The sequence below is a fragment of the Perissodus microlepis genome, chromosome 1 (assembly GCF_051167445.1).
Source record: "Perissodus microlepis isolate ML-2025 ecotype Zambia chromosome 1, ASM5116744v1, whole genome shotgun sequence".
NCBI classification, from domain to species: domain Eukaryota; kingdom Metazoa; phylum Chordata; class Actinopteri; order Cichliformes; family Cichlidae; genus Perissodus; species Perissodus microlepis.
In genome coordinates, this window is record NC_140461.1 from 7,316,182 (window position 1) to 7,339,112 (window position 22,931).

The 22,931-nt window shown below is 40.4% G+C and overlaps 1 protein-coding gene across 5 annotated transcripts in view; it reads right to left on the reverse strand.

Moving 5' to 3' along the window:
- The window catches only part of akap13a (A-kinase anchoring protein 13a), a 120,770-nt gene that overhangs the window by 71,102 nt on the left and 26,737 nt on the right, over positions 1-22,931 (reverse strand). For all 5 annotated transcript variants that reach the window (XM_084928366.1, XM_084928375.1, XM_084928359.1 and 2 more), the window contains exons 3-9: positions 20,750-20,903; positions 15,476-15,630; positions 14,730-14,901; positions 7,544-7,727; positions 5,975-6,170; positions 3,595-5,704; positions 2,111-2,196 (exon numbers count right to left, since the gene is read on the reverse strand). In XM_084928366.1, the coding sequence (XP_084784492.1) occupies positions 2,111-2,196; positions 3,595-5,704; positions 5,975-6,170; positions 7,544-7,727; positions 14,730-14,901; positions 15,476-15,630; positions 20,750-20,903 (3,057 nt within the window). The remainder of the gene's footprint in view (positions 1-2,110; positions 2,197-3,594; positions 5,705-5,974; positions 6,171-7,543; positions 7,728-14,729; positions 14,902-15,475; positions 15,631-20,749; positions 20,904-22,931) is intronic.

The window sequence follows — 22,931 nt, forward strand, 5'->3', positions numbered from 1 at the left end:
TGCAACAACTCCTCCATATTCTCCTTATAATCTATTTTGATTCGGATGAGTGGAGGAATTAAACAGAGCACACACTGAAAGCAAGGACACAAGCAGAAGTTAATGGGTCCATCATATTGATCTAGCCTCACTGTGATGTCACATTAAATGATACTTATGGGTTTTGTCTAAATAACAAAGCTGTTGGATTAAAAATCCTCAACAAGAGGAGATTATAGCTTTCACTCTCTCTTACACATCTGGAAAAAGACAAAAAAAACCGAACCCTAAATCTAATCTAAATTTGTCTCGTGTTCTTATCTTGAATATTTTACACTTCTTTACACTTCAAACAGACTCACAGCTGTTGATGAAAACAGTTTTTGTCTGCTTTGACGTGCAGTTTGGAGGAGAGAAAAGCATAAACTTTATGGGTCAGAGTGTCACCATGCAGATTGGCTAAGTCTAAAATATGAAACGGAATCATCCAGGACTAAATTATCTGCAGTCTAAACAGCTTGAATCTCGTCAAAACACTGTCACACTCTTTTTGATTTTAATTACTTTGTTAACCTTACGCATCTCATTTCATGCATTCTGTTAAGCAGTCAGGTGTTTTTGCTTCCTGCTGCCTTGAGTTTTAGAACACACTGAAAATATATTTCATGTACACTTTAACCCACTTGAGTTATTTTGAATTATTTTTCTAATTATTTACACTTTTACAGAATAAGTTGAATAAATAAGTGTGGCTTATTATTGTGATTGTTCTCGATTGCCATAAATGCTTTTGAATTCAAAAACTGTAACTTAGCATTCTTAAAAGAACATCTGAGGCTCTGTCTTCAGGCCATTCTTCACCTCAGCTTCTTCTGCAGTTTGTTCAACACCAGCATGACTCCAGATTTCCTCCTCATCATAGCAATTAGGGGATATTTCAAAAGGATCAAATGACAGGTCATTAAATTGGTCAGAAGAAGAAGCTCCAGTGACGCAATTGAGGTTACATCTCCCTCTGCTGGCGACCCCACATTCCTGCACACTGTGTGTATACCCTCCTGCAGTCAAACATCTGGCATTTAGAACAAGCCGATGACTTAGACCGCAACCCAGGAATAAGCAGAGCCACTCCAGTCTATGGCTGCAGAGGAATCTGTCAGTCAGCAACATTTCAGAGTAAAGCCTCGTCTACCAAAAGCTGCATCCATGCCTTCAGTAGCTGAGCTGATAGTAAACCAACTGCATGGCAAGTCTCCCACAAGATGAAGCAGGGAAAAGTTGTGAGTTTATAGGAAATCAAATGCATCAGTGTTACATAAAGAAACTTCACAGAGTAATATATTCCTTTTGAAAAATAGAAAAAAAAAAAATAAATAATCCAGTCCAAGCTACAAGTCTTACAATGTTCCAGACAGCTTTCCTCCTGAACTCTTGCCAAATATCTAGCTGGCACATCAAGCTGCTTGTAAGAGAATCTGGCTTTTCTTTCTCCTCTAATATTTGTGGTGTACTTTTTCTTTACTTGAAATTTTTTGCAATCCCTGGCTATTGCTGTATCTTAAGAACGTCAAACTTGGTTACTGTTTCCAGAAAACCTGAAATTTGACTTGTGCATACTCTTAAGGACACTTTCAGCAAAACACAGCAAGTTTGGTTAAAACTAGCAGTAAAAGCCTTTTCATCCATACCTCACATTAGATTCTGTGCAGAACAAAAAAAAAATAATCAAGTATTAACTTTGCTTTAAATCTAGACAGATTTTAACAAACTGTGCATGCTAAAACGATACACAATTTCTAAACTGAATTCAGAACAGAAAACAGTAAACTCTGCATTAGCAAGAAACAGCAGCTACATCTGTAACACTCTTCCATAAACTGTACAAAAACTGCATATAAAAGTCCAGCTGTAGATGTAAGAACACAATTGTTCTTATTTCCCATTAAAACAACAAAGACTCACCTTAGCTGCATAGTCGCTGACTGTTTGGTCAGAGCATTTTTACTCCAAAAGCTACTTTGGTTGTTTGAAAGCTTCAGCAAACAGTGACTCATCTTGTGTTAATCAAACCCACATCAACAGCAAAGCAGAGCTTGATAGCTGACAACAACAGAAGAGACTTCAAGCATACCGTGGAGAAGTCTGCTCCCTCCGCTGGGCCATTTTGTTCCTCCCCTGCATCACTTAAAGTGTCTTCAGACTTGATGACATCCACCTCTAGAGAAAGGCACACGACACAATGCAATCAGTGCAATGGCAAATCTTCCAAATATAGGAATCAATAACAAGTGTTTAGAGTGAATGGTTCTGAGACTTATCTTTCCTGAGCACAGATACACTGATGAGTCACAGACTTTGTACAATAGCAAAGTAGCAGAGTGTTTCTGGATGGTTTTATTCACTATTATCCTTCCCTGAAAAGGACCATTACCACTGAATCTGAGTTTATCAGAAGCCTAAAAGTCCAGTTGTTTTCTTTTTTTTTGGTTTCTTTTATTCTATATAGCTGTGAGAGAGAATTTGGGGGCTTTATATCTTGGTATTATTAGTCAACATGAGCTGATGACTGTCATTGGAAGCTTAAAAAGTCTCATAAATATTCTACAGAAGAGAAAAATAAATAAAAACGACATCTTCTTTTGAAGCACTCACTAGTAGCAGATTAGATTTTCACTCTTCATACCCAAACTGGGAAACAACAGAAATTTTGTCTCTGACAAGCTCACCAAGATATTACCTGATGCTGTGACACTGTCATGCTGTAAATATATCCTCTAATTCATAATGACAACGCACTCCCTGTGTGACGCACATCACAACCTTGCCCTTGACCTCTCTTTATTGGACTCGGTTCCGGCACAATTATTTCAGATGAGCAAAAACTGCCAACAGAGGACTGCTGAAGGTTCACTCTGTGAGTCTCCCTTCCTGCAACACGCTCACATCAGCTGGCTTGTGTATGTTTGTTTTACAGATTCCAGACTTGTAGCTGTGTATCTGAGGCCGAGTCACGTGCACTTGTAATGTGACTGTGCATGCTGACTTAGACTGTAGCCAGACCGTGCTTTTGTGAGTGTAAGAGAGACTAACAAAGAACATATGAATATAAAGGGTGTTGTTGTCAGACTAATCGTGGCCTAAGGTACTGGTGGTACAAACCAGCTCCTTACTTCCCATTGCATAACATGTCAAAGTGTCTCATTGTGAGCTACTATGGCATAAAAATGCATCTGTGGATGCCAAACTTTGATCAAAGTGTTTTAAAATCCCATCTTTTTTAAAAATCAGATAATTGAGACGTACTAATAACTCTTCATTAGAATTGCAATTTCCTCAAAATAATATAAAGACTTAGGACAACATATAGTCACAACAGCAATGCATCACAACGGACTGTCACAAAAAAGCTAAAACCCCTGTGAGCTCAATAATGGTGAGCTATGTGGCATTTAACTTCGCGGAGCTTTTGCCATTAATCACCTGAAGAGGACTGAATCTAATTTAGCATATTTGCTTAGGAATAAGACTTTGACAAACATATTGGCGTGTGATGCATGAGTGTGTAGACCTGGAATAAACCTGAACAAGGACTGAAATAAATCAGCATTTACCCACCTTGAGCTTTAGTGCTGCAGCTCTCCAAGGATCCATCCACAAAATCAGAGGGATTTTCAGTCATCTGATTCTCAGTATGAAGTTCTATGGATCCTTCACTCTTAGGTGAAAGTGCCGTTATTTCCGAACTTAGATCAGCACTATTTGAAAGCACAATGTCATCCTGTGGGATAGACAAAGTGATCTGATTCTCAGGTGGCCTTTCCTCTGCAGTTATCTCTGAATTATCCTGTTTAGGTTGAACATTTCCACTCTCATCTGCTGCCACTACCACAGGCATATCACTTGTCTCACTGGTCTGTTGAACATCCTCTTCAACTATGTTGGTGACTTTGCTCTCTTCTGTTACAGGTGGCTCAGTTTCGGTAAGTACCCCGCTGCCCAATCCTGATGCTGAAAGCTCTATCCCTACATTCAGGTCAGAGCTATTGGTCTCCTGAGTTTCACTTTCCTCCACCTGTGCTGTTGGAGTATCCTCACTCCCAGCTGAGTCAAAGGACAGATCCTCTTTGGAAAGATCTGGGGCTAGATTCTCAGTCGCTTCAGAATTTAAATCATCCAAGCTCAAGAGTTTGGGTTCTGATTCAAGCTGGGTGTCAGGCTCCGATGAGAGTCCTGTATCCACAGTTGTGAAATGTTCACAGGTTTCTTTAGGTTTAAAATCACTGGGGGCCTCAATCTCAAATCCAGCTGAGGGCTGCTGTACTATCGTTGACTGAAGTAAGTCCTGATCCTCCATAGCGATGCTGCCATGAGCGGGCTGGAATATTTCTGTTGTAGAGCTTCCAGCTGATCTGAAACTGCCATCGTCATCACTGGAGAGTCCGTGGGCCGTACCTGAGTCATGGTCAGCTTGTCGTTCAGTCGGCATCTTGTCAGGCAACGGCTCACAGTCAAAACTATCAGTCTGTGTATCTACTACGATGTCACTGAAAGCCAAAAAGACAGCTGAACTGTCAGCTTCTTCCGCAGGCAAAATGCTGCTTTCAATACTGTATCCAGAGGGTTCTTCTACGTCTTCACTGTGTAGCTCTTTTCCACCAACTGCGTCAGTACAACTCCCAGAATGACAACCACTTTCTGATGCCAAACCCCACTCCTGCTCTGTAGCATAATCCCTACCAGCTGTTTCCTGGTTTTGTTCCAGGCTGTTTATGTCTGGTAGAGGTTCCCCTTCATGGAGACCTTCTATCAACAGACATGGAACAGGTTCAGGCTCCTTGATTACATCACCACACTCTATCGGCGTTGGGTCTGGGAGGTCCATCGGGGTTGATAAAGTGTCTGTTAACCCTTCACTCTCTTCCTCGTTTGCATCTAGAGATAGTACATTACAGACATCCCGGCTGTGTTTCGCGTCTTCTTTCCCAACATTCTCTTCTTCTTGGGAGCACTCCTTCACTTCAGAATCAGAATTGTCTGAAACCTCAGAATATGATGATGATGCTGACTGACCCATGATTGACTCGTTTGTGTCTCCGCTGGCCTTTAGTAGATCTGTTAATTCAGAGCTGATCTCTTCCTCCCTCCTCTTGGCTGTGCTGTCCTCTGCTTCCTGCTCAGATCTATCCTCTCCCTTCTTGGCCTCCTGTCCTTCCTGGATCACAGCCTCTCCTCTATCAGTTTCCTCTGCCTGTTTACCACAGCCTGCCTGTGGTAGAATTCCCACAGTGAGACCTTTCCCTTCAGCCTCACTCTGTACTCCTTCAGTCCTGTCAGACAAACTCAAACCCTGCATGGAAACAACAGGCCGCTCCTGTTCCTCCTCCTCCTCTGCTTTGGAGTAATCTCTCTCCGTGTTTGAACACACCCAGTCCTCTGGGGGAACGAGGCCATGCTCCTGGGGGTGTACTTCTGATGTTGGAGTACTCACAGTCAAACTACAGTCTTTCTCTGCATTTCCAGGCTCACTGTGTCTACAATCAACAGTGCTGCTGCTCTCCACTGGGCAATTTTCTAACCAACTCCCTTGTGTTGTTGTATCCGGGCACTCCGACGCCGTATCAGACTGCTGGAGTCGATCCAGACATGTTAAGTCTGCTTTGACACCGTCAGAACATTCAGCAGCAGTGTGCAGAGAATCAAATTGCAGCTTCAGTAAAGAAACTCCCTGCAGAATACGGAACAAGACAAAGAAAATGTTAGCTCTTCTTTAAAAAAAAGAAAAAGAAACAACAGACCTGCTCTTCAGTTCTTATCAAGCGCCGACTCTATGATTGCATAAGGTGTTCCATTGGTTATACAAATGAAGTTTGAAGGTTAAAAAATGAGGGCAGTGAAAAGACAAACAATCCAACAATGTTCAGTAGCAGCAGAGCTCCTGGTTTTAGCCAATGTGAGCACAGATAGCGTGCTAAAAGAGGAAGGTGGCATGACTCACCTTGGCATGAAGATGACAAATCAAGTGCAGCAGCTGCTCCACACTCTTCTGAAAGGACGGTGTGTCACGCCCAGGGTGTATGCTCAGTGTCAACGTGTGTGTGTTCAGTTTGGGAAGGTGGCAAAACACCTGAACGTCTTCAGAGACCTGCTGGGCAGCGACAGACTCTTCGTCCTTCTCCGGATCGGTCTGAGCCCTGCCGTGAAATAAACACTTAGATCATCCGGAAGTGTCTGTATTGGCTAACATGGAAAGGTTTTAACAGTGATGTCAGCCAATTCACAGAGTGCAGTTTTTCTTCAATAACTCACATCCTTAAACTTCAAATTGGCTAAGGCCGGTTGTGAAAGTCTATTCCAGTAGTCAGCAAGTAATCAGAGATTAGATGTTAGTAAATGTTAGCAAAACTTTAAAAGTTCCAGATGCCATATCCTGTCCACTAAAAATTATACTTTTCTTTCCAGTAGTAAAATACACGTACTTAAAGGCCACTCCTAACTGATAAGCTTTCCGAGAAAACTTCTCTCCCCCTGCTGCATTTAATTCAAGAGTTGACGGTAAAGTATGTGCAGTTTTTCATTTTTCATATGTTGGTGCTGCACAGGGGAGACGCCTCCTAGTAAGGCAGATCTGTTTGCGTAATCCTGGGTGGACTTCTTTAACACCGAGGCCCGGCAGCTGAGGTAACCAGCCAAGGCTACAAGTGACTTCACTTTTCATGAGGCAAATGTAATTACCAGCACATAAAGAGTGAGATGGAGGTCATAAACTGGCTTCAGTGCAAGCTTAGCAACAAGGAAGCTCGCTAAGTGGCAGTTTTCCTTCAGTGTGTGGCATCTTCACTTTGAGTTTAGTGAAACGTCCTCTGCAAAGACATAAAAGGAGTCTCTTTCCACTTTAAGCTCTGTCTAAGTCGATGTACTCAAACGCTCCTTTTCCCCCCTCTGGGTTTTAATTTTGAATGAAAGAATTTGACCTCACTAGTCTCTGGAAGATATTATTAGAGGATAATACTTGACAACTTTAAACAAAACACATACATCACCATGCCATTAAACTGCAGAGACAGCACTGCAGTGTGTTTGGATTAAAGTGGAGCTGCGCATAGTGAGACTGAAAAGGTACTACAAGAGGTCAGTGGAAACAGGACTTAGGCTTTTGTGTTGCAGAATAGTTTCCCATCACTTTAGATTTCCTTGGAACAATACTGGCAGCCCACAACTTTTCAATTTGCCCTCAACTATCTGACTGCAGCTGAAAGTGCTAAGCTAGGCTGCTGCGTGGCTTGGTGGTGATGTTCTTTGAATACTTCTATTGTTCTGTGAGGACAACAGACAAACAACATTGCTATAAAAGAAGGAGGAACCACGCCATCTGCCCTCTGATATATTGACATGGAACTGTTTGTACAGAGAAGAGGGCAATGTTCACTGAACCTCAGGGCTAATGTCACTGTCACACAGTGTGAGGACAGTTTAGACAAATAAATCTTTTTCAAGCATAGCCATATGACACGAAACGTTCACGTGAACCTGAACTGAATGTTTTGAGAATAATACAAGCACTTACTTTGTGAGGAGCTCATGGAGGCATTTGTGCCCTCGTAATTCCGCAACGGCGGACGGGGTGTCGCCTTGCCTGTTGGCCAAACGAAGGGCTCCTCTTGCCCCAGCCTGCTGCAGCAAGAAGTGTGTAACCTGAAAGAGACCTCGACGTGCTGAGAAATGCAGCAGAGTCTCCTGAGGATTCAGATCTGAGGAAGAGAGAGAAGATGACAAATAAAGACCAAAAGAATCAAAAAGAGAGAGCGTGACAGAGCGCAGCGGTCCGGGGAGCTAAATCGTGGCAAAGCAGCCAACATACCATCAATTGTGGCAGCCTGGCAACACTGCAGAGCAGTCTAATTAAACCAGTTCAGGATCCACGATGACCCAGCATACAACGGACATTTGCACACTCACAGACTGATAAAACCATAACTTGTCTCCTTCCTGCTATGTCCATCAGATGATCAGTACAGGTATCAGCAGGACATAACTGTCATTTTGTGATTAAACCCAGCATGCCGACTGACTGTAATTGTAATCATGTCTTCTGTGTGCCTGAAAAATACAGACCATATCAAGATTTTGACATGTTCAGTGAATGCGGAAAAGCCTTTGAAGCATCATCGGACAAATCAAAGCAACAACAGTAATGGCCCTATGAATAAATCAAAAGACACCATTTCATTTCAGCAGATGTTAACCACATACCAGCACACCACAGTCCCATTTTAATTTAAGTCCATTATTAGCCCAGTATATCAGTCAGACTGCTAATAACACCATCAAACACCAAGATCCTCCCTTTCACACATTCAAAGAGACACTAACAGAGACTCATGGACACACACACACACACACGCTTCATCTTTCTGCTAAAGCAACAGGTTGCCAGCAAGGCTCTCTTCAGTACTAAAGGCCGGCTGAGGGCTGAGGGCTATCCCAGAAATTTCCTCGTTTCAAGTTGTGTAATTAATTCTCGCTCTGTCTTCATTGGAAAAGATTATGAAAACACTTCTGGGTCTACAGGAGTTGCCCAAACTTTTGTGTTATTAAAAATCTCTTTTACTGCCCAACCACTGGCAAATTTATTGTCAATTTAAGAGGGCACGCTGACATAAGGATGCCCTAGTTTTAAGTTAGTGGGAAATCGAGTCCTGAAGTGCAATAAATGATAAATTGTCAATGGAAAGCAGAACAAGCAGCTCATTGGAGAGAAATAAAAAAAGTAATAATATGGGAGAACTGGTAATCTAAAACACCACACAACATTGCAAGCTTGCGAGTTTAAATGTGGTGTTCATCTTCAGTACCCAGATGTCTTTAACGTAGTCAGTAAACTGCATATACAGTGCTTTTGTTTATCACCCAGCTGGTCTGTGGTTATTTATAGCAGCAAAAAGTATTGTTGCTGGTTCCAGATTTCTCTGGACGGTGTTTCTGCACTGTTTATTAGGAAGATTATTTTTGTTCTTTCGCTTTCATTTGTCACTGCCTATGAGCAGAGGATTTTCTTCCAGTTCGCAGTACAGGAAATCAGATTTATTTGCACAAACAGATAAAATATAAGGCTTTTGGGTTAGACACAAACAGGATGTTCTATATATGTCTGTGAAGGTTCTCAGTCATCCAGGTCATCGTAGTCAAAGGAGCTTGCAAAGAAAAGCGTCTGGACTTCGAAGTCCAGACGCTTTTCTTTGCAAGATGTTCTATATACCAACTCCTCTGTGATTTCTTCTGGGACTATTTTACTCTGCCTAGTGTAGGTTTTAACAGCAAGATATGATCAGCTGGAAAAGAATGAAAAAATAAACTGCAGAACAAATGCTTGAGAACAGGGAAAGGGGCAGAAAACACATTTTCCTTGGTGTTATCAGCATCACAATAATCGTTAGGCAACATTCACAATGCTGGTTGTGTCTGCTGATGAGAGGTTTCAGTCCATTTACTGTGGGCCTTTATGAACAAGCCTGCCCTGATCAACCTCAAGCTAATTGGTCAAATTTAATGCTCCACTTGGCCGAGCTGGGCCGGTGTGGAATGTGAGGTGCCAACAGCAGCAGGAAATGCTTTACTGCTGGGTTTGTTTGCGGTTCCTCAAAACTGGCTGCCATAACAGCCATGTCATTTTCATATTATGAGTGCCAGCTAGAATATACATGCAATTTTAGCTTTCTGATCTGGGACAGAAATCACCAACACAATGTGGCTTCAATGAATGATTGGTCACAACAAAGCAGCTTCCCCGCTTCCTGGCAGAGATCCTGGCTTCTTGCTGCTTCCCCAATTATTCGGTATAGTTATTCATCAGGGAAATGAGCCAAAAAAAAAAAAAAAAATCCTTTACCCAAAAGTGACATTTTACTTTTGTAGATAGCTTTGGAGAGAAAACAGAGGAAAGCAGCAAATCCCCAAAATTCAAAAGCAATTTTTAGCCTTGATAGTGGCTCTCAAAAACTACAAGGCAGAAAATCTGGTACAATCATAGAATGAATACAGACTTTGGTCGTGTGAAATGATTTAACAACTGTCAGAATACTTGCCAGGATATTATCACCTGATTTTCATCTAGCGCCATCTTCAGATCAGAATTTTATTTGTCCAATACCATCAGTAAAAAAACAAAACAAAAACACAAACAAACATACCCATTAACCTTAGAAAGACTTTGTGGTAATGAGCAAATTTCTGCACTGAACCTTAATTTTGCTAGCAGTTAAATGTGATGAAAAGGTGAAAGAGGTTAAAACGGGTCAGTTATTTTTCTATAGTGAGGATTTCCTTGCTTCACTGGCACAAAGGGAGGAAAAACAAAAATAAATTAACAAATTGGCATCAGCTGATATCTGTATCAGGCCTTAGTTCGCATGCAAAAATATTAAACTAAACTGAATACAATTTTTATTATACAACCTATGTAAGTGTTATTATCTCACTTTTTACATCAGGAACAATGGTGAGCCTAACCGAATTGTTAGCAGGGCTGCAGGCTCTTTGTCTTATTGATGAATGAAGTAAACAACTAATACATTATGCAACAGTTCTGTTAGTTGACTTTAGTGAATTTAAAGGCCACAGATCATTGAGTCATCTACTTTAATGGCACTGATTGACAACCCACGGGCTTTAGATAATTTGACACTGAATGCATCTGTTCAAAACCGAGAAATCAGTTGGGAACTGTCAACCATCTTTAATGATATGCGCAGTTTTTCCAGGTGACGTTCCCAGACGACAATAAATGGGTGGCTACAGTTAGAGCAGCGAGTGCTGCGTGCCCACAGCATGAAGGATGACTGAGATGAAGCACCGTCACCTCCACCTATAGTCTAATGCTATCCATCATCTGACAGATCTGATAAATGGAGAGCCGAGTCGCGCTCCTCTTCCCTCCCTGCGGCTCGGCACCGCTGAGCATCTTGTATTGAAGCTGTGACATATTGTGAAGCAGAGCCTATTAGAGCACACATCACTCACCACAGCATGAAGCCGCCTTCCACATCAACAACATGACAACTGACTTCAATGCAAATGAGCCTGTACGTGTGCGTCCATCGTTAAAGCGCTCTGACACACTTCACAGTACAAGTGGATCGGATCTAATCGGGATGAAGGTCAATACTGATAAGCTAATTTTTGATATGACGAGTTTTCTTCCTAGAACAATAACAAATTCAAAATGTTAAGAAGTGTGTGAGCTTTTCTGATCTCCACTCCACATTACTCCAGTCTTCCCAGCTCTTTTTCTTTTTTTTCAGTCAGTTTTGTCTAAAATCTTGCCGGCTCTTCTGGTTTGGCCTAATATCCAAATCCAAGTTTAACCATTAGCTATTATCTGAGAAATAGCCAGAGGCTGAGGCAGCGCTCTAACTACTCCCAAAAGTCTTGTTTATGCCGTTTCACAGAGAGCAATTACCTCGCAGAGTTTATCATCTGCATTGGCTCGTTTGGCTTCCTTTAACTGATTAAAGTTGTCACAGTCAATGACTGGAGAAAATTGGCACTTTGATTTTAATAAAAATGTATGTTTGTTTCCACTGATGTAGCAGTTTCTCACTACCTCAAGTGCTCAGGCTTCAGCAAAGGGATACTCAGCTCTATTTGTTCATACTAATACCAGAGTTAGAGATAAATCCGTGTAGTGGCGTGTTCTGTAAATACACCAGTGTTCAAATACAATGCACGTATTTGAACACACGCACTCTATTTTAACTCTGGAGTTTTCTGCTCTGGAGATCAAACCTGCTGTTTACTTCTTTATTTTGACCATTTAAAACAGCTGACTAGCCACTATTTTCAATATTTTTACATTTTGCACACCTGAAGTTGCTCTTTGATTGTGTCAGAATGGCACTTCACATGCATCTGACACCCCGAAGAAAGAGTGTGATGATAAACTGAAGCAACTCGAGGGCTTCTGGTATCAATCAAGCCATAAATGGTATGTTGCAAATGTTTATTTTGGGATACTTTGAAAGCACCTGTCGTATATTATTAAGCTCTTAAAAATAAATATCCAAATATAAATAATTAATAATGAATATATAATTTTTATATACGGTCTTCTTGGGATGTTAAGCTTTTTAGCACATCTATGATTCTCATTTGCAGCTCCAGCATTTTTACTGTTGGATTCTCCCAGAGTAGCTTTGCATGAGTGACAAAAAACAAAATAATACATTTTTATATTGGGCCTTCATCCGCAGTCTAAAACACAACGTTTGAGCTCCCTCTGCACTCTTTAAACCAGCCCTCTTCTGATTGGCTGCACCTCTCAAACTCAAGAGTGAATAGCAGGTGGATGTGGTTGCTGTTAAGCCAGAAATATACTCCTGAGATCACAGTTTAAACTGAGAGACCACAATAAATATGTAGAAAATCTAAATTGCCATTATTTTTATGGCATACTCATATTTCTACAAAAAAATGTTCAGCATTAAACCCTTTATTAGTGAATAAAACTGGTTTTAACTACCCAATACTTGATCATTTTTAGGTTGAATATGACCAAGTCTAGAGAATAAAGGCGTTTGAGTGCCTTTAAGTAATTTTTTTTTTTTTTAAATGCCTTGGAGGTCTTGGATTTTTAATTCCCAAATCCTCTTCAAAAAGCACCTAAAAAATTAGTTGTATCCAGGAAATGCTCCTCCTCAAACACTCTTCAAGTGGATGAATAAGACTTCATCTGCTGTGACCACATTGACATTAGCACACAGAAAATACACAACATTATTAAAGACACTACCTGGCAGTGTCAAGTCAATGGAAGATTTAAGACAAATTATCAGGAATACATCTTTTGAGTAAAAATTGTTTACATCCATATATTAGCCCATTTGTTGATCAAATTTCTCTGCTACCTGAAAAATGTGTATTTTGACAGCAAGTCTGGTCAAAGCTAGATTTGCACTTCTGCATTGGATTTTTAACTGATGATATCATCACTTACTGCATATAATCAAGATGCCACTACTTCAGTATGTGTAGCTGAAGAGGATGGTGTCAGGTGGTACCAAATCTTCACTGGGTGTTTCAACCCTTAAATGCACAACCCTCTAGTTGGCAAGTAAGCAATGGTGTTGAAATCTCTGCCCATCAATTCCAGACCTCGGGCTCACCTCCTGCCATGTCCGACAGCAGGTTCTTTCTGCTGCCTCAAGTCAAATTCTGCGCACAGCTGTTTCAAATCCTCCCCTGATATTATCTGTGAGCACCGTCCATGTAGATCGCACTAGCAAACATCTAAACCAAACTTCCACAATAAACAGCCACTATCTCTTTTTGTTCTCCAAGAAAAATAACTGGAACATACAGTACTGCCTCCTTCGCATCTCTGACCAAAAGTCCATCCTCATCTCCACCCACAGAGAGTTCCACAATTGCCCTTTTTATTCTGTTGTAGCCGTGTTATCAGCTGATGGATTAGTCGGTATCGTTTTCACTTTGTGGGTCTGTGAGTGTTTATGCATGTGTCCTCGGGGCAAAATAAGAGACGTAATACAGCACGAACTACAACAAAGGGGGTTCTGGGCAATTTGCTAGGTGTTTATACAACTGTCTTGGGACAGATGATACCACTGTTTCAGCACAGCAAGAGCAAATCAAAAAACTTTATAGCTATGTAGTTCAGATGAAAATGGAATGCCAGATTCAACAACAGCTGGTATAATACTGTGGTTGCATTTATGCGGAAACATGTCTGATATGGTCTCAGGTCGCATATATAAGCTCCACAACAGCAAGTTAATAATAACAGAAATTTGGGAGAACAGTGGAAGGCAAATGTCACAAGCAAAGTCACATTTAAAGCAAAGTGCCAAGAAAAGACTAACCATAAACTGCTGAAGAGGGAGTGATCGTTCTACAGAGATAAGCTGCGACCACAGATACCTCTAAGTTAATAGTACATTTAAACTTTCATAGTGTCACGCATTTCAAATTTTTATAAAATGATGGATTTCTTGTGTTTAAAATGAACGAACAGTTTAGTGATTTAAATTTTAAGCTAGGAGCTGAAATGATTCCTGCTGGGTTTAGGTAGCCAATTTAAATTTACAGACTGTGAAGGTCAGACAGAAGTGGTACCTTAATGTTATTTCTTTCCCAAAAGCTGTGTCATAACCAATTTCAGACTAGCGTTGTGAGACTGGATAACTTCTACAGTTGCACAGGCTAAGTTCATCTGTCAGAAGGGGCGACAGCCGACTGTGATTAACCCAAACATCAGTGCTCCCGCTGTCGTAATGTAAAATGTGTTCAGTTCCACTCTGCCGTTGCAGTAATGGAGGTGGTGTTCCAGAGTGAGAGTGCAATATATAAATCAACCACCAGATTTGTCTATAAAAATAGAAGTTAAATGGAAGTCACTTTCAGTAACGCATGCTGCAAAGCACACACATACCCACACAACGTGGAGACAATAAACAGCTTGTTACATCCATGCACTCATCTGCACTAATCAGTAACAAAGTCTTGTTGTTTTGACCAGTAATTACAGTGTCTCTCTTTGAAAATGCCAAAAAAGAATCCTCAGTCTTCCTAGTCTGCTGATATCTGCTCAACAACATAAAAGGAGCCAGATAAACAAACACACAAACAGCAGGGTCATGTGTGTCAGTATGTGTTATACAACCATAATTTGTCAGTATGTTCCTGCATCAGTGCAGAGACATTCTGCCTGTTTCAAAGAGTCCACTGCCCTCCAGACTCACCAGTGCTGTTGGATCGTTTGTTCCCCAGTAAATTCCATCCTGTAGGCAGTTTGAGGTGGTGTAGGGCCAGTGCCAAACTCTCATCCAGACGCTCACACTCCTGCAGAGGAATCTGACACTCATCCAGCAGCAGCGCCCCATCGAGGCCATCAGCCCGGCCCACAGTGCTCACCTGTGTGGAGGGTGATTACAGAGATGAGTCGAGTTTCATAGAGGTTGAAGTGAGCCGTAGAGTAATGGGAGCACTCATTTTAAAGCGCTCAGCATGAAAGCATTAACCAAATGCCTTTTGAATAATGAAATATGTAAATGTAGGAAGAAACATCCACATGAGTGTATCAGCGCTAAGCTCGATTTGGGGATGCACTGTTTTGACAAAAAAAAAAAAAATCATGTACGGATTTATAAATTGGAACATGTTCCATTAAGTTTGAGTGCCCAAGAAAATTATTTTATATTGTCCTCCTCCTCAGAAAAGCAAACTCATAAAATTTCTATGGGATGATAAACTATGCTGAAAAGAATTCATTAATTGAGCGCCAAGAACTGTCAGACATTAGGCCTTGTCAGGAAAGAAACAATAACAAGGCAATCTTTTGTTTAACTGTCACTTTGTACACAGAGCTGTATTACTTGTAACCAGTGGTAACCAATTTTGTTTTCCAGCCCTGTGACAAGCTTCAGTATTTCTATTATTCAACTGATGACATACAGTAGGAATAGAAATGACTCGTCTTTCTGCTCACCAGGAACTGGGCCATGTCAAACGCCAAATCCTGAACAAAGCTGAATCGATGCTCGGCCAATGGCGCCACGTGAACCAGATGGGATTGTGGCTCCTCGGGGACACCTCGGGTGACTGAGCACAAGGTGACCAGCACCACTTCGCAGCAGTCATGAGCTACAAGAGAAACAAAAAGCAAGGGTGAGAAGAGAGAAAGAGGGGATTACAGAGAACTGACCTGTGGAGGACAGTACCATAGTGTGTACTATTTTCACAACGACAAATAGATTTTATTGTGTATTTTCAGTGTATGAGATTAAACGTTTCTTTGTTAGGATTAACCCATTTCGGCTATAGATGACTGACCTTGCTATAAACTCAAGTCATATGAGCTTAAATAATAACAATACAACAATATTTCAACTAAACAATAACAAATTATTGCTCTAGCTAAAACACTAGTTGCTTGAACTAATTATTTATACTTTATTGATGTACAATGCCAGCTAACTGTAGGGTCTAAGATGTCCTCAGATGCCAATCTTGCGGAAATTAACTTTAGTTACTTCAGTTACAGAGTATATATATTTCTGTTGATGCAGCCCACACAACTATCACAAATCATCGCAACAATATTGGCTACTTGCACAGTTCATGTCGCAGGTTTAAAATAGATTCACTGCATGAGGTACAAAATGCATAAACGATATTTCTACGCAAAATTTTTTGAGATTAAATAGAAGAAAATACATAACATTAAACATGTTAACAACACAAAAGCCATATTAAACGCAGACTACTTTAGGCCCGGAAGTAGGATTCGTCACGTCATCACTTAATGACCGGATATCGAACAGCCCTAATACAAACTCATTTACAGGTGTGCTGTCACAGGCAGCTGCAGTTATTTGCAACAGTAAGCCTTACCTCACTATTTTTGATTCAATGTAATATTAACATAAAATGGTATAAGAAGATTGTATTTAAATTTTTGATGAATGAAAGTTGTTGGGGTTTTTTTTAATGTTACTTAGTATTAATTGCCAATTATCTTCATCTTTGCTATGCACTTGTGGAATTTATGGTTGCAGTTAGCTGATAACTTAGATTGGCACAGTTGACATCCAAAAAATTAAAGCCCGGATTATACTGCTGCAGACAGGGACACCCGTTATACTTCTGTGATGCCTACTTGAAGTCTCCTGCCTGGGGTGTAGTTGGCACATTATAATGTAAATTCCCTATGAACGAGTCCACGTAGTCACAAAAAGAAAAAACAGTCAAGCATAACTACGTCCACACCACTGTACATCACTCAGACCCTAGTAGACCCTAGTGGGTTTGTGGATGCCGAAAATATAATCAAGGCTTGAGATGGCACCATCTAAAACACTAATGTTGTGGATGTGGATATTGGGTGACACTGGTTAGCAGCATTCATCTTTTACATATAGTCTATGGTTAAATGGGTCAAATATGATGGAGCGTTAAACAGGGCGCAGAAAGTGATGACGCGGCGATCCCAACATAATATGTGCTGTAAGCTCAATTTCACATTACCAACAGTCCATGCTGGCTCAGAACAATTAAAGAAAAATTATTAACAAGTCAGGTGTTAATGTTATTAGTAACACCTGTACTGTTCTTAGATAAATCAAAATATTGCTTTAATTCAATCTGCTCTAATAAGAGGAAATCAAGCTTAAATTTAACTTTTAAAAAAAGTATCTTTATTCAATTTAATAACTCCATTAATTGAATTTTTTCTCATTTTAGAAGCACTACTTGGATGAAATGGTGAACTAATTTTGTCACAGTAATGAGCTACAAACGAGTGCAGAGCTGCAATGCTGATTTAAATCCTAATTAATACAAATAAATTCACAATATTATTTCACTTAATGGAACATGTGTTAAATTCTTCTGACTAACAGCCATTTACTCACAAGTCACATCGCAAAGACTGAACAAAGCACACTAATGTCCACAGTGGTTTCATAACTATTGCTAGGGAGTGGGGCAGTGCCTGTCCCCGACATGGGAACTCAACCTCACTCTCTGAACCCACTTTCCTCCCCAAGAAACCATAGAGAAATATATTAAGTAGAAATCAATTTATCCATTAATGCATTTGTTCATTTTCTTAACCACTTATTCAAATCTGGGTCACAGGGAACTGGAGCCTACCTCAGCTGGTGAGAAGAGTGCCCGTCAAATCAATTTAAAAATATAACATTTTTAATCTACTACGTTTTGGTATCATTTACAGTCCAACTAGTTTCTCTTCCTTCCTCTGCTCTGGATTTCACCATGTGTAAAGTGTACACGGTGTGCTCCTTTTGCCCCACAGTGTATAGTCGAGCAGAGTAGAAAGCCATAAAACAAAGTTACTTGAGTTGAGGACAACTTGATATATTATTGCGGTGGCTCTTTTTTGGCACGGCCCACTTCAGAAACAGGAAAAAGTACACACAACGCACACCTCACTTTTCATCGGTTACTTACAATGAAAAAAAGATTCACTGTTAATTTCTCCTAAACGTGGGTACATGTTATCAGTGCAACTGCACAGACATACTTTTTTGGAAAAAAAAAAAAAGCCTACATATTTTCCCTAAAAAACAAGACATCATATTAATTCAAGTTCATTTCACTTTATATTTTTCACCTTGCTGTGCCGCCCCAGTTTTGACATCCTCTGTGTTACTGTAGCAATTGCTTTTTAAAATGTGTTAATTTGGCAAAATAAGATTGAAAAGTTGCTCATTTTTTCAGTTTTGTCTAAAAGAAGAAAACAAAGAGAAAGTCAGGGAACACTGCCATGGTCCATCTGTCCACTCCCAACAAGATGTCAACACACACAGCCAGTTTCAAAACTGATTTCCCACTTGTAGTTATTAAGCATTGCATGAATTCACATATAATTTCTGGAATCTACTCCACGTCACTGTGTGCTCTACAACAAGATCAGCCACATTTGCACGTCTGCAATACCCTTCGTTCTGGGAGAAAACTTTCTGTAACAACAGATCCATATATTTTATAATTTGTCGCTACCAACGCAGTCAGAAGGCTACTAATCAGCTTGATAAATATTATTTGAATCAGAGATATCTTAATCCAAAGCAGTGATTCAGTGAGTTTGCAGTCATTTTCCCAGGTCCCCTGGGAACTCTATCCCGCGACCTAGTTGATCCCTTTAGAGCCCAGAAGGGCCTGATGGAGAAAGCATTGAAGCAAAGCTAATATGCTGGTAAAGTGACACCAACTCCCTCTCAACTTTAAGCATTAATTTAGTGGAACTCGTACCAAGATAAACACAGTTTATAATCCTGCCACTTTTATTTTCCTCTGTGGAACGTGGACCATTGAAGGAAGCAATGACGTCAGTGACATTTCTTATATCATAAGACCAGATTTTATTACATGAACATTTTGGTAGCATAAACCCTTGTTACCACATCCAGAACATGTGACCTCCAGTAAGCTCTGATGTTCCCTAAGAGCTCGAGATTTTTATAATGTAATATTTATTCTTCGAAAGCCCAAACGGTCTGGAATAACTTAATGTCATAGCTGATTCCTCTTATGCTCTGATCAGTCAGTGACTGAAAATATTCAATTAACATGAACTCTGGTCACAGGGTCACAGCTGCATTGCAGTTTTGACTACCTACTTTGTGTGTGCAGAGATCTCTGACCTTTGCTATCAAGGTTTCCTGTTGATTCTTGTTTATTTTCCAAGAAAAACCACAGAAAAACAATTCAGACCAAATATGTTCCATTTTGCAAGTAGAAGTGGGAAAAGCTCCAAGAGGAGTGATAAATGGGATAGACTCTAGAAAGTGAAGTGATTCCTCTTTCTCCAAAACAAAACATTAGTTTAAAATGAAGACAGCGGTAGCAGATGATTAATCTTTTTTTTCTCCTTCCTGGTTTAACACCTCTTTTAATATTAATTTGGGATGCAGCACATGATGAATACAGAAGAATTTAAAACCACCTTTTAAGATAATGTTCAAACTTTTCCTCAGTTCTTCTGGAGCACTGCTACTATGTTTTGACTCAAATACAATACAAGTGATCTGCCATAAAGTCGACTTTTATGATGGCTATAAAGGTTTAGAAATGAGGTCAAATTACTGGGGGTGCTCTTTCATGTATGTAAATGCTGATACTGTACTGAATTACAATAAAGTGGACAGCTGCTAAAGTAAAGTGACAAGTAAGGGGATAAAATACACTTACTTTGTTAGATAGACAAGTTCAGTTGCTTCTTAATGCAAATATTTACTTAGTCAATCATGAGGAAATGCAACTCAGTGCATTTATGCATGTAGACATGGTCAAGACAACCTGCTGAAGTTCAAACTGAGTGTCAGAAAGGTGATTTAGGTGATTTTGAACATGGTTGTTCAAAATGGGCTGGTCTGATTATTTCAGAAACTGTTGATCTACTAGGATTTTCCCACAAAACCATCTCTAGGGTTTATATAGAATGGTAAGTAAAATATAAAGCGAGCAGCAGTTCTCTGGGCAAAAGAGCATCGCTGCATGTGAAACGCATTAAACCTTGAAGCAGATGGGCTATAGCAGCAGAGAGCCAAACTGGGTGCCAGTCCTGTCAGTTAAGAAACTGGTCAGAATTGGTGTAAACATAACAAAAGCAAACATCCTCCCTTTTATCAATGATTCGGGCTCTTCTTGGCAGACTCAGGGCTCTTTAGTAACAGCTGAGCATCAAACACCACAGCCTACCCATGTTTTGTTGCTGTCCATCCCTTTATGACCACAACATACACCTTTTTCTGAAGGCTCTTTTCAGCAGGATAAGATGTTCTGCCAGAAAGCTCAAATCAACTCAGCTCCAACTGGTTCCCTGAACACGACAATGAGTTCACCATACTTAAATAGTTTCCACAGGCACAAGATCTCAATCTAACAGAGCACTTGTGGTGTGGATGTGGTGGAATGTATCGCGGATGTAACTATGTGATGCTGTCATGCCAGTGTGAGCCAAAATCTCCATTTGCTGACACAGACGTAACATCTTGATGAATTTACGTCAGCAGTTCTTAAGGCATGAGGCGGCCCAACAAGATACTAACAAAACATTCCTAAATAAAACAGCTGGTGCACTTTCATAGAGCATCAGCTTTAGTTGTTAATAATCCAGGCTAATCTTATTTAAAAGTGTCTGCAAACACAGTCTCTAACAAATATTGAATGCTGTAGGTGGAGCTGCCATCCTTTGGGTGCTAGTAAGCTGCAAGGCATTGTGGGTACGATGGCTTACCGGGACACAAAGCCTGCAAGGTGTCATGACTGCTCCTCAGGGTGCTGGTCAGGTGCCTCTGTGTACTGCCAGCGAACAGCAGGAAGTAGTCCACGCCCTCCTCACTACCAGCCAGCTCGTCATCACTGAGCTGTACTGTGATAACACAATGACCCTGCAGAGGCATGCAGACAGAACGTTAGGAGGGAAAAGGAAAAACAGAAAGAGACAAAAAGAAAAGACATGTTTATAACATGAAATGGGCACATATCATTTAATCACGCTGACATGGAGTAAATAACTGTCGTAAATCTAACTTTTTTGATTCATCATTTCCTTCTTAAAAATAAAAAAGAAGATATATATTTAATATTTTTGTTACTATTAGATCTGATCTGTAAGCTGTTGAAATGTTGAACACATGCAGCTAAGCTCACATATCAGGAATCAGCTCTGCCGAGTGCAGCAAAACAAGCAAATTTTCCATCAGTGCTTAATTAAGAGGAACACTGACTATTTTCATGCTAAAACTTTAACTCTTCTAAATACATCCAAATGCAAATAAAGATGCATTTGGATGTAACTTATACAACCACCTGCAGATGCCTGCAGTCTAACTCAGCCCTCTTCTCAGTGGCCTACATGTCTTGTTTCATCTGCTTAGCCATAGATACCAATCTAACACCATCAAGTCAGTGTAACTCAATCACTGTTTGTCACTTTAGATGCATTTATTGGCTGCAGTACCAGGTGTGAACTAGACTCTGGACAAGTGGATACCAGATTTTAAGAGTGAATAATAGTGCGTGCGGAGACTCCTGATCTTCGTAGCACCGCAGTTGTTTACAGCAATTACATTAACGCCTCAAATTAAATATGGTAATGTTTAATTGCTGATGAAATGTTACACACCACATCATTAACAAAGAAACAAGCAGACAACATGGAGGAGCAGCTGGACTTCTGCAAAACAGTGTGAGCACAGTCACCATCAGAGAACAGCACAACAAGACAAAGAAGCACATTCAGCTTAGAAATCTAATACAATAATAATCATCACAACAACAACTAAAAAAAGTACAGTTTTAGTGACAATTGACAATTGGCTGATTTGTGACAGAGCATCAAGGTGTCATCTGAGGACACTGAGGAGGAGAAATAGTAACAAAAAATAGGGATATTGTTCAGAATTAGCTGCTTTCCACTGTAGGACTGCAGCTTCTTGACATGGAGGAGGGATAATGGGACATTTCAACCCACTTAATCTGGCCACCGTTGCAGTCTTTTTACTGGCCTCGTCCAACGTGAGCAGTCTGTCGTGACGATCTGAGCTCAACGGGGTTAAAGGTGTCTCCTCCTTCTCTTATAAAATGGGAGCCTCCGGGCCATGTTCCTCGCAGGCGGATATCAGCAGGTGGACAGCAGCGAGGCAAACCAGCAACCCCAACATTGCAAGGTCTCTGTTTGGCAAACCACTACTGATGCTTAACAATGTGAGGGGGCAAAATGTGCTCAAAGACAACCACATAGCCCAGAGGCCATACAGCCAGAAAAAAAAGCCTTCAGTAACCTTCAGACAACCAGGACTGCGCACAATGTAAAGGGTGTAGGCTTTTCTATGCACAGCCAGTATCAGTTTTAAAAAGCAGAGCCACTGAAGTAAATGAGTAGTAGATGGGAGGAAGCCAGCAGGCATGACATTTTCTCCATTAAAAACTCATCTCTTATCCTGAGCCCAGATTGGAAATTAGGGCTTGGTGCTATTGAAAGGATTGGTACCTCAGAGGATTTGTGAGTTTGTACTCCACGTGAAAATGAAAACGTATTAGTGTGAAATAAGTTCCACATTTTCACAACGAACAAAAGAGAAGCAAATGGAGAAATGGTTTTCTCTCCATCGCTGGAGGCGAGTGGGAAATTACCTCAGTCTGAATACCACTCTGCTGCTTTTTGACACAATAGGTGCTCAGATTTCTTAAAGCAGCCCACCAAAATCTCCTTATTCCACCAAAGTTAATACCCACCTTTGTAAATAACATTATAAGCGATTGATAATTTCCTAACAAAGAAAAACACTTTAAAGGGGACAAAATTAATAACACAAATCTTAGAATATTCAATCTTGGTGTTTGAAATTCAATTATTTAAACAGAAGAAAATTACAGCATAGATCTGAATGATCAGATCAACCAGATCTGATCAG